We start from the raw sequence: 12,152 nt of genomic DNA, 5'->3' as shown, positions 1-12,152 counted from the left end.
AGCAATGTTTATGATGTTGTTAAAGAATGATTAAAACTCTGAGCCGTTTTAGATAGATTACCTCTCTGTTTCTGAATTTTGCAGTTAAACATCACATGCTTTTTTCTTAAGGGTCACTCATGATTTTATACTCCCTTTTAGGTAAAAGTGCCATTTTAAAGTGTCTTCTGGATATCCACAAAATTTTTCGGGAAAATGATCCAGCTTACATTCTAAATGATCTCTACATCTCGGACTACTGTGTGTGGATTCAGAAAGCCAAGTAAGTTTAAAGTCATTTTTAAAGTCCTGGGTGCTCATATTGCTTGAAGTATATTCACCTCAGAGGAATAAAGTGAAATACTTTAGGGAATATGTTGTAAAATTTTTAAGATTTGTTTTCATTCTATTTGAAAGACAGAGAGAAACAGAGATGTTTCTTCTGCTGGCTTACTGCCCAAAAGCTGCAATAGCCAGAGCTGAGTCAGGCCCGAGCCAGGGACCCGTTACTCAGCCCATGTCTCCCATGTGGGTAACAGGTACCCAAGCAATTATCTGCTGCCTCCAAGTTGGTGTCTTAGCAGAAAGCTGAAACTGACCAGGCACTCTGATAATGGGATGCCAGCATCCCAAGCAGAAGCTTAACTGCTGTACCAAATGCCTGCTCTAGGTATAAGTTTTATTTATTTTTTAAAGTATATTTACTTATTTAGTAGTCAGAATTACAGGGAGAAGGAAAGACAGAGAAAGAGATCTTCCGTCTGATGTTGATTCACTCACCTGATAACCCAGAATGCTCAAGCCATTTGCAGGAGTCGGGAGCTTCTTCCACGTCTTCCCCAGTGGTAGCAGGGGCTCTAACACTTGGGTCACCTTCCTGTGTTTACCTAGGAGCTTAATAGGGAGCTAGATTAGAAGTAGAGCAGCTGGGACTCAAACTGTTGTCCCTATGGGATGCTGCTCACTGCATTGCTGAGCCAAAGTATAAATTTTAACAAAGGAAAAACCTACCTAGCTCCTGAACAATTAAAAAGTACTGAATTAACATAAAAAGTTTGATTCATTTGCTTAGTGAAGGAAGTGCAGGTAACAAAAAATTTATTGGAAAAAAACTAGTGTTAATACAGTTTATAGAATAAACATTAAAATAATTATGGAGCCAGCTTCTGGCACAACAGATTAGCTTGCAGCACCACCATTCCTTATGGAGTGCCAGTTCAAGTCCTGGTTGCTCCGCTTCTGATCCAGCTGCCTGCCTGTGCACCTGGGAGGGCCACAGAAGATGACCGAGGCCCTGGCCCCCTGTCACCCATGTGGGAGATCAAGATGGAATTTATGGCTTCTGGCTTCATCCTGGCTCAGCACTGGCTGTTGTGGCCATTTGCAGAGTGAGCCAGTAGTGGAAGATTCTGTTCCCCAGCCCCTAGCCCATTGACCTGCCTTTTTCACTAATTAATTTAAAAAGACAGTGTGAGTATTCATTTCATGTTGACGGTTAATTTCATATTTTAAGGCTAGGGACATGACTTGTTACCTGCTATTGGCCCAAATGTATGTTCACATTTGAATGTGCAAATATGGTAGGATTCAGACCTCATGCAAATGAGAGGTGGCATTCATTGGCTGACCGCTAGCTTCCAGAATTCAGAGTGAGAAGGCTCAAACCTTCAGAGGCCGAACATCGAAGAGCGTGCAAGGCCCTGGTATGTAAAATATTCAGAAAGTGCTTGCCGTTGCTGCAGTCAAGGAAATGCAGTAGATGAACTTGTCAATTTAAAGGTACAGTGAATTTTTTATTTGGAAGAAGTTTTAAAGCCCTGGCTTGTACAAGACGTGACCAGATTTATCCATTTCAGTGGCAGGGGGCTGTTAATAGAGAACATAAAGAAAGCTCTTGATTGGATTGACTTCTAGGTGCTGTAGAAAGTGTTGACACAGTATTAATCATGACTGGAGAGGGGGAATTGTGGTGTTTTTCCTATTCCAGTAATTGGTAAATGAAATATCTCAATGCCTATTATGAATGAGCCATTATATAAAATTTCTTTTTGATTTTCGTTCCTGGGGAAGCAATTATGTTGAAGAGCACAATATGGGAAAATAAAACTTGAGGCTATGCCTGTTGTATGGGAAAAAGCTTAAGGATTGCGTAAGATAATGCCTAATAGCATACAGCAGGTGGTGTCAGCGTTTGTGTTGGGAATCTGGGTTTCGCCAGATGGAAAATTGAATCTTTAACCCCCGAGGTCATAATGGCATGTCATCACTTCATTTGATCCCCGTGCTAATTGAGGTTATCCAATACCCTGCTGCCATAGCCCATTTTACTTTCATTTTCATAGTAAAATGAGATTGAAATAATCTATCTGTGTGAGTGTTGCTTTTGCTCTTTAAAGAAGGTAATGAGTGTTGAGGTTTTCGCCAGGTTCCCATTTCCGTGAGTATCTGTTTGCTCCCGACATTCCTGTTAACCAGAGCAGAGATTGTGTTGCATTAGAGCGGAAGGAAAGAGGCTCTCGGGTTGATGTGGGGCTTCTTGCGTTCTTCCTTATTAACCTTTTTTTCTTGGTTTTAAGTTGTGGGAAAATAAAGCAGAATTCCTGGGTTCTTTGTAATTGTTGTGCTAGTCATTTTTGTTAGGGTATAATGCACTGGGAAGCGAGGAGCGAAAAACTAGCCGACTTTTTAAGTTACTCAGTGAAACTTTTTCTTAGCCTCACTGCCTTGACTGTCACTTTGCTTTCCCTAAATAAGCAGCATTATTTTCACCTTACATGTTAACCCTAGCCAAATTATTTTTTCTGCTCCTTTGAAATAAAATGTTTGTGGGCCCAGTACGATAGCCAAGTGGCTAAATCCTCTCTTCGCCTTGCATGTGCCAGGATCCTATATTGGTGTTGGTTCATGTCCGAGCAGCCCCGCTTCCTGTCCAGCTTCCTGCTTGTGGCCTGGGAAAGCAGTCAAGGATGGCCCAAAGCCTTGGGACCCTATACCCATATATGAGACCTGGAGGAGGCTCCTGGCTTCTAGCTTTGAGTCGGCTCAGCTCCAGCCGTCGCGGTCACTTGGGGAATGAACCAGCGGATGGAAGATCTTTGTCTCTCCTTCTCGTACTTTCCAATCAAAAAAAAAAAATCTGTATATCAGTATATCTGACTTTCCAATAAAAAAAAATAAATCTTAAAATGAAAGAACACATTTGACCACGTACCCAACGTCCGTGAGGATTCCTGCTTCTGCCCTCAATGTTCCCAGCACAGTGTGACCCAGTTGCCCCGTGTCACCTAGTCTCTGATCCTTCCTTGGGTGTACTCATGGTTCTGAGAGGTCGTTGTTTCCTCACCTTTTCACCTACTGGCTTCTTTCTCACCCATACAGTATTTTAGTGAAATCTATAGAGATTCATATATATTTAAAATAGTTCCATATTTGTTCTATTGCTGTGTTTGATTATAGTAATAACCGTTCATTTTTATTTGAAATATCAGATGAGTACTAACGTCTGAATGATTCAAAGACCAACATTGCATTTCTACAGTCAGGCTTTAACTTTGGTAAAAACGTACCATAATATGAGTAGCAAAGTCTTTCTGTAATCTATTTATTTATTTCCATCTTATTTGAAAGGTAGAGACAGAGATCTTTGATCTACACGTCCAGCTCCCCAAATACCTGCAGCAACCAGGGCTGCACTGGTTCCAAAGTCAGAGCCAGGAATTCAGCCCAGGACTCCTGTGTGTGTGGAGGGGACCCCGACGCTTGGGCCACCATCTCTCGCCTCCCAAGGTACACATTAGCCAGGAGCTCAGTCAGGCAGAGCAACTGGGACTCAAATCAGGCACTCCACCATGTGGCTTCTTCAACTGCCAAATACCCACCCAACCAAGTCCTTTTTGTGTTGAATTAGTGAAGGTAGAGCAACAGCTATCACAAATTTTGTTCTGGGGCTTGCTAACTATTCAGTTTTAAAAACTGATGGCCAATGTTGTGGAACAGCTAGTAAAACATCCCGGATGGGCATCAGTTCATGCTCCAGCTGCTCTGCTCCCAGTCCCACTTCCTGCCAATGTGCCGGGGAAAGCAGCAGGTGGCAGCCCACATGCTTGGGCCCCTGCATCCATGTGGGAGATTTGGAAGAAGCTCCTGGCTTCAGTCCCACCCAGCTTTGGCCATTGTGACCATTTTGGGGGTGAACCAAAGGATAGAAGATCTCTTTATCTCTCCCTTTCTCTCTAATTCTACCTCTACCTCTCAAATAAATAAATAAATCTTCAGAAAAACATATGCACACACACAAACCTGAAGCTTCTGAATTCTTATTCTAAACTGCAGACTCTACAGATTGTTTTTCTGAACAAGAGTGCTTCCTACTCCCTCCACAAGCGCTACCGAAGGTGTCCGGGCTTCAGTGGCAGATAGTTCCTCTTACAGCACAGGGACTGGGATTTGCTGGAGGTTGTGGCTTAGACGAGATGGGTGTATGATAGTGTTGGGTCTTTGGGTTTCACATTTGTCCAGATATGCCACCTACCCAGGCAGATGTCTTCACTCATGGGTCATAGAAGGAAAAAAAAAAAGAGAGAGAGAGAGAACCTCATTCAGAGAGAGCCTTTCTTTCTTTTTTTTTTAAAGATTTATTTTTATTATTTTTTTATTGGAAAGGCGGATGTACAGAGAGGAGAGACAGAGAGGAAGATCTTCCGTCCGATGATTCACTCCCCAAGTGAGCGCAACGGGTCGATACTATGCCGATCCGAAGCCAGGAGCCTCTTCCGGGTCTCCCACGCGGGTGCAGGGTCCCAAAGCTTTGGGCCGTCCTCGACTGCTTTCCCAGGCCACAGGCAGGGAGCTGGAAGGGAAGCGGGGCTGCCGGGATTAGAACCGGTGCCCATATGGGATCCTGGGCGTGCAAGGCGAGGACCTTTAACCACTTGAGCCACCGCGCCGTGCCCAGAGAGAGCCTTTCTATAGGAAGGGAATTGAGTGAATCATGTGACTTTCTTGTGCACTTGGTTGGTGGACTCTAGCTACGCATCCTCTTCGCCTCTCCAAGGTCAAGGTTCATATGAGTGAAGACCTGCCTGGACCCCTCGCAGCTCATTGTGAGCATGTAAATTTTATAAGAATTTAAGTACCCGTTAGAACCAATTAAAAGAGTATATTTTCATTGCTTAAAAAAAAAGGTAACACTTCAAAAATACTAATTGGAGTGCAAGTGTTAGCCTACGTTCCCTGCGGGAGCACCTCAGTTTCTGATCCGAGCTTCCTGGCAGTGCAGACCTGGGGAAGCAATCCCGCTGGCTCCAGTCCCCGTGGTCCTGCCTCTCATGTGGGACACTTGGCTCTGGGGACTGTAGGCCTTTGGGGACTCAACCACTTGGGCAGGAGGGGGCCCTCTGTCTCATTTCTTGCTCTTGTTTTCTCTCACTCTCATTCTCTCCTCCCTGCCATCAGTCTACCCTTGGGAAGAATTGGCTCTGACTTATTTTTATTGAAATTCTTGGCTACATTCGGTGTAAGAGTTCTTTCTTTTTTATTCTTCCCTGGTGGAGTGCTCTCGTTGGTAACAGTGATAGTTCTGGTCCTCTGAAGGTTTAGCTGGTATGGAAAAGAATGAACTGGAATATGTTCTAGCTCTACTCATTGTCCATGAGACCTTAGCAAACCATTTCACTGCTTTGTCTAACACACTTGGTATTAGTGTTTTAACACATCCTCTGGTTGTTTCCTGATGCATTTTTAAACCAGTGGAAATAATACTATACATTATCATTTTATAAGCTGTTTTTTTTTTTTTACTATAATAGTGCTCTATAAATCATTTCCCCTTATAATAGCCATTATATGTATTTTTCAATATATTTTACTCTTCATTGTAAAAGTGACATATGCCTTTATAACAGAAAATTCTGTTAAAACTGTATGGTTTTGATAGATGGTGTGCTTTGAAATGACAAGAGATCATGTAGGGTATTGTTTTTGCTTCATGGAAAAAAAAGTTTTTTAATGAAGCTAAAATGAAAAACCCAGGCTTATCTTCAGTACAGATCTGAGTTTGTCATTAGGAGTAAAATCACTCCTTTTCTAAGAATTTTTTAAGTAAGTTGTTGTGAAGATAACAGAAAAATGTGGAAATGCTGAATGTCCATTTTGAATTAATCCAACTAATACTTGTAATGTTATTTAGTTTTGTGCTATTTTTTCAGCATATATTTCTTGCTAAATGAAATCTTATTTTGTGACCCTTCGGAAACTAATGTGAACTACAAAGTTTTAATAAATGTTTAATAAATCCTGGATTTCATTTCCTCTGAGCTAATTCAGGCTGTTTCTGCATGTGGCTTTATATCGTGTGCGTTGCTTCTTTGGCAGCAGATAGGGTATCATTTCTAAGAGCAGCATCAATGCCTGCATCTCTTCATTTTGGTTCTCTTGGTCCTGGTTCATCTGTGAACACAGAGGACCAGGCTCACCAGACATGGAACAGTATATTTTTCAACTAGTAGTCTTTGAGTCCTCCTCTGTGCCAGATGTGAAAGAAGTATTGGTGAACAAGAGACAATTCCGTTGAAAGCCAGTCTTCCAGAGAGGAAGCAGATGAGAGGACCTGATCAGCCACAGGGGACTGGTCAGTGCTGGGGGATCAGCTGGGAGGAGAAATCACCCAGAGGAAGGGGGTGGGTGGAGCAGAGAGCAAAAAGATGTCTGGCATGTGTCAGGTACAGATGGCAGGTAGAGATGGAGAGGCGTTCAGACAGGGGCACAAAAGAACATGACCCCAGGGGCCTGAATCCCACAGAGCCTTCCCCACCTAGAGAAGTTTGAGTTTTGTCCTTCCTGGGAGAGCTCTGGGCTGTGGACTACTTCTGGTGTAAGTGAGATGATGAGGTTCCTTTATGGAGAATGAGTTGGGAGCAGGGAGTTGGGAGAGCGGAACCGAGTCTCTGAAAGCCTAGTCCAGAGGTCTCCTAATCATGACGGTGGCTGTCCAACTTAGCCAGGGGGAGGAGGACGGGAGAGGCAGGTGGGGCAAGCTTAGTTTAGAGATGGAGAGGAGAAGGAAGAGAAGCGTAAACTGAGAGTTGTGTATTTTCCTCACTTGCCCTTGACCTGGTCGGTATTGGCAGAGTAGTTTTGGACATGTGAAATTAGAGGGGCCAGACACATTGGAATCACTGCTTGGAAAGCTGTGCAGAGAAGATCTGGGACAGAGCAGGAGTCTAAGTTAATAACAGTGTAAAAAAATGCTCTCTGGCTGCATGGTTCTGTGTTCCCCATACGAACATAATGAGACGTGGATGCATTCCAGGCTGGGAAAACAACACCTTACAAAGGAGTAGACAAGGAAAATGTGCATGCAACATGGCGAGCAGATGTCCTGGTTGGAGCTGCGGTTGTTGGAAAGGCAAGAACGGATGGGAGGCTCTTTGTGTTTGCATCTCGCTTTTTCCTTGCAGTATCTCTTTATTTTTGAGTAGGAGAGTCTTCGTTCATCTGGAATCATGATATTTTAGTAACAGTGCCAGATAAGAAGTCCTTGTTTGTTCTGGTGGTGCTGGGGACTGTCAGTCTGTGGGACTTAGAGTCAGTGGTCACGCAAGAGAAACTCATTCAGGTTTTCTCAGGGAGAATGGGGGGTTTATCAGGAGACTTCCAGGTCATCTTCTGGAACCAAGGCACTGGGAAGTGTGGCTGGCCCTTGGGAGCTTAGGTTGTGGACAAGTGAGGCTCTCTGTCACACTGCCTTTCCCACCAGGCCCTGCACCCTCCACACGTGCGAAGGAGGAGGCCTTCTGTAGCTCTGAGTTTACGGGTCCTCTCTGTAGTGATGGGCCTGAATTCCGTGTTTATGTAGCTGCAGAGGAGGAAGAATGTGACTGGCCTGGTGTCAGTTGTTCCTGGTCCAGTTACCTTTCTCATGGGGGCGGGGGAAAGGGTGGAGGTGAAGAGGTGCTTCCCAACAGGTGTGGAGCACACACCTAGCCCCAGGACCTGCTTTGTCATTAGTGAGTGCCATTTCTCAGAGGTGCGTGTGTGGGGGTGAGGGCGTGCCATCTGGGCACCTCATGAGGATGCTGTGATTTGCCAGCAGCGTTTTGAGCTGTAACTGGGGGAGAGCCATGGCACCTCTCAGAAACCGTGTCCTGAATGTTCATGATAAATCGACAGCACTGAAGGCGATCTGTTAGCTCCACGCATGCGAGATGCTAATCAGACCAGAACTCTAGGGGGTCTTACTTTTGTGTGGGAAGTTATTTCTCTGACAAATGGTAGAACATTAAGTGTTAGATCTGCTACTACTGATTAGCATGTAGAAATTTCAGGAAACAGTCGTGTGTAATTTTCAGCAAGTTAAACCTCCCTTGAATTGAAATTGTTCATAGTAAGGTGCTTATTCCGGCATGTCAGGTTGCTCTTTGGTTTGACTGTTTATTTTTAATTAAATCCACAAGTTCACCCTAGGTGGAAGTAGGTCTTATCTCCATGAGGAAAGATTAGTCCATGCCAATCTCCATTCACTTGAGTCCATTCAGTGTGGTTTCCTAGAGAGCGGATTTACTTAAGGGTTCTCTGCCTTATCACCAGTCATTCCGCAGAGCCCACTGGGGACTGTTGCTCTTCATTAGACTTCTCTTACAACAAGTGTGCCAATAAATCATAGGATTACAAATGTTCCTACAGCTTTAAACTAAAATAACCCCTTGTAAAGAGGCAGTGCTCCCTGTCCTTGCAAATATTGAGAAAACTGACAAAGAAATGATGTATCTGAATGTTAAAATCTTTATTGTATTGTTTTTTTATCTTATCTGTAATTTCTGTCTGACTTGTGTTTTCAGATAGATGTTTTGTTTCAGAGTCATTTAGACTTACACAAAGTGTGCCGTGGTGGTCCCAGTCCCCACACACCATACCCTGCTTCCATTGTTGGCGCTTCCCGCTGGGATGGCATGGGGGTCAGTTAGTGAGGCGGGGCTGATGTCTTACTGTTAACTAAGGCTTAGGGTTTCGTAAATTTTTATCAGATGCTTCTTTTTATTTCAGGAGACCATGTTTTAATTGTTTCTAAGAACTGGAACTCAAATTAGTAATGATCAATTTGGGGGACATTTTGACTCAGCTGGTAAATGCTATTGAAAGGTGGTGAAGCACTGCCAAGATGTTTAGCTATCTGAGGAACTTGAAGCATGCAACCATTCTGACCATCATGAATCTAGAAAACATTGAGTTCGGCATATTTGAGGAATTGTAGACACTTAGAAACAGTCGTTCGTTTTAATGTATTTGTGCACTAGGGGAGTCATGAGTATGATACGTGATAGTGACAGAGAAGGTTTATAAACTGGGCAAGGCTTTTGTATTTTCATATTAGAAATGATGCCATTAGAGGGGAAAGACAAGCATTTGCCAAGGTAAGTGGGCCCTGAAGGTGCTCTGTCCTGTGGCTCTTCCTTCTTGTGCAGTGTTAGGCTCTGGCCTTGCCCGTCCTCATGGTTGGCTTGCAGGAGCCAGACCTTTGGGAGAGCAAGTTAGATGGTGTTTTCGTCTGCCTCGTGTTCTTGCGTGTTTTTGAGTCTTTGCAGGAAACCCACAGCATCTAGCGAGCTTGGGTGGTGATTGATGTAGGCAGATTTTGTGCAGCAGTGTTGTCTGCTTCCCACAGAATTTGCACTGTGCTAGGGATTGTCTCTGCATCTTACTCGGTGCACAGGCTTACACTGATTAATGTGGCGGATGTGTGGTTATCGCACTTCGAAAGCGCTCCATTTAAGAAGAGCTTTGTCAAGAGTGTCCTTTGAATGGAGTCACAAGAAAGCTTTTTGAAAAACCTGACAACTTCAAGTACAATTTCCTTTTTCTTCTGCCTATTATGATTGAAACCCAATCCTTGTTATAACATCATTATCTCAACTGAAGCCAGCAGGGAGCTGCTGCCTTCATGTGTGGGGTGTGAAGTCCCCTACATAAACAGAGGATTAATTACATTCCCAGCGTGTTCCGAAGGTGATGAGATTGATTGTGATCGTTTGACTTGTCCCATTTCCTGCCCTGACTACTTTCCTGGGTAAACAGAAGCTGGGAACATAATAAATATAGTTAGGAAGCATGTTGTCAGGCAGGAGGACTTCAGGAAAGTCCTTCCCCAGATTTTAAGTAATATTTCCAGATTTCAGGTCTTTTTTTTTTTTAAGATTTATTTATTTTTATTGGAAAGGCAGATATATAGAGAGGAGGAGAGACAGAGATCTTCCATCTGATGATTCACTCCCCAAGCAGCCACAATGGCCGGTGCTGTGCCAATTCGAAACCAGGAGCCAGGAGCTCTTCCAGGTCTCCCATGTGGTTGCAGGAACCCAAGGCTTTGGGCCATCCTTGACTGCTTTCTAAGGCCACAGCAGGGGGCTGCATGGGAAGCAGGGCCACCGGGATTAGAACCGGTGCCCATATTGGGCTCCTGGTATGTGTAAGGCGAGGACAGTAGCCACTAGGCTACTGCGCCTGTCCCTCAAGCTATTTTTATGATATTTTATTTTCAGCAAGTTTACCCTAAATTATTCTTTACTATTCTCAATTTTTAAATCTTTTCAGAAAACTTTAAATTAAAAAAAAATACTTTGAAGTGTTGAGAGAAGTTGATAAATTTCATTTTGATGAATATCAGCAGATTTCTAATCAGTATGTAGATGTTTTCTTTTAGTGTGGTCTTTCTGAAGCCTTAAAAACTAAAGAAAATGTTAGCTGCCAAGTGCTTCTGTTGCCTGTTCCTGTAGGAGCCAAGAGTTTTGGTTAAAATGACAGGTTCTGACCTCCATGAGGCGGGTCATGTTTTCTGTTTCTCGTTTCTCTTAGTGTCTTTTCTCAGAGTGTTTTACAGTGTTCTGAAACTGTGACTTCAAGTTACACTTTGATTCTCCCGTTTATCTGCTCTTGTGGCTTCTTAGGTGAAGTGCCCTGGACTGCAGGGAAAACAGCCCATGGGGAGTGCAGGGACAGTTCCCATGCACGTCCTGTCTGTGGCTTCTCAGCAAGGAGTTGAGCCTCACTGTTACCTCATGTGTAGACTAACGGATCTGATGTCTGATGGATATGGCCCGTATATCTTTTAGTGAGAGTGTACCCAGGCAGCGCCTTCCGGGCCACTGCGCTGCCGAACAGCATCTTCATTAGCGAGCCACATCACAGCCGTTTATCCTGAGAGTCTGAGGGGAGAGGCTTCCTGTGCAGGTAGCTGGAGGTGGGGGACAGGCACTGTTGCTGACACACACTTGATGATTGAGGAATTCGGCTGCTGGAACGTGGGGTTCTTCCCTGCCAGGTGGAGTTGTTCTGGGAGGTGGAAGAATTCTCACTTCTGAATGAGGAGGGCACACCTTCTGGGCAGCAGCCACAGGCTGTGTCTGATGTTTGCTTTGGGGAATGGTTTTTCCTGACATATTCGTTTAAGTCATTAAAGAACAAAAGCCGCACCGGCCTAGCAGCTGATGTCCTTGCCTTGAACACACCGGGATCCCATATGGGCACCGGTTCTAATCCCGGCACCTCCACCTCCCATCCAGCTCCCTGCCTGTGCCCTGAGAAAGCAGTCGAGGATGGCCCAAAGCCTTGGGTTCCTGCAACCACATGGGGGACCTGGAAGAGCTCCTGGCTCCTGGTTTCAAATTGGCGCAGCACCGGCCATTGTGGCTGCTTGGGGAAGATATTTCTGTCTCTCCTCCTCTATATGTATATATCCTCTGACTTTGCAATAAAAATAAATAAATCTTAAAAAAGAAAGAACAAAAGCCAACTTATTTTGAAGGGGAGGAAATGACATTTGAATTGGACAGTCATGTAGTTGTATGATGAAGATTTAATCTCTAGATGCATGGCTCCATGAGAAATAATTGTGTGATTTTGTTGTTAATTGTTGGTCCTAGGAAAAGGGATCCAAAGAAATTTTGGCTACAGATGTCCTAAGGGGCAAGGATCCTGTTCAGTTTAACACCCTATCAAGTCGCAAAATGCCTTGCACTGAAAATTTCCCTTCTAATTCAGTAACAAGCCTCAAAGAAACAAGTGCACCCTCTTTTTCCATGATAATAAGCTTATCTCTGGTAGGACTTCAGGGTATTTTCTACGCCTTAGTCCTGGCCATAAATCAAGTACAGGGCACATTTGCATATCAGATGATATCT

The 12,152-nt window shown here is 44.1% G+C and overlaps 1 protein-coding gene across 2 annotated transcripts in view; it reads left to right on the top strand.

The window, feature by feature from the left end:
* Positions 1 to 12,152, top strand: part of SHQ1 (SHQ1, H/ACA ribonucleoprotein assembly factor) — a 97,787-nt gene that overhangs the window by 58,073 nt on the left and 27,562 nt on the right. For both annotated transcript variants that reach the window (XM_040994831.1, XM_040994830.1), the window contains exon 10: positions 142 to 262. In XM_040994831.1, coding sequence (XP_040850765.1) covers positions 142 to 262 — 121 coding nt within the window. The remainder of the gene's footprint in view (positions 1 to 141; positions 263 to 12,152) is intronic.

The sequence above is a fragment of the Ochotona curzoniae genome, unplaced genomic scaffold (genome assembly GCF_017591425.1).
Source record: "Ochotona curzoniae isolate NIBS_2020 unplaced genomic scaffold, NIBS_Ocur_1.0 contig_908, whole genome shotgun sequence".
Lineage (NCBI taxonomy): Eukaryota > Metazoa > Chordata > Mammalia > Lagomorpha > Ochotonidae > Ochotona > Ochotona curzoniae.
The sequence above is the reverse complement of the archived record's forward strand: the minus strand, read 5'-3'. Positions and strand labels throughout refer to the sequence as shown.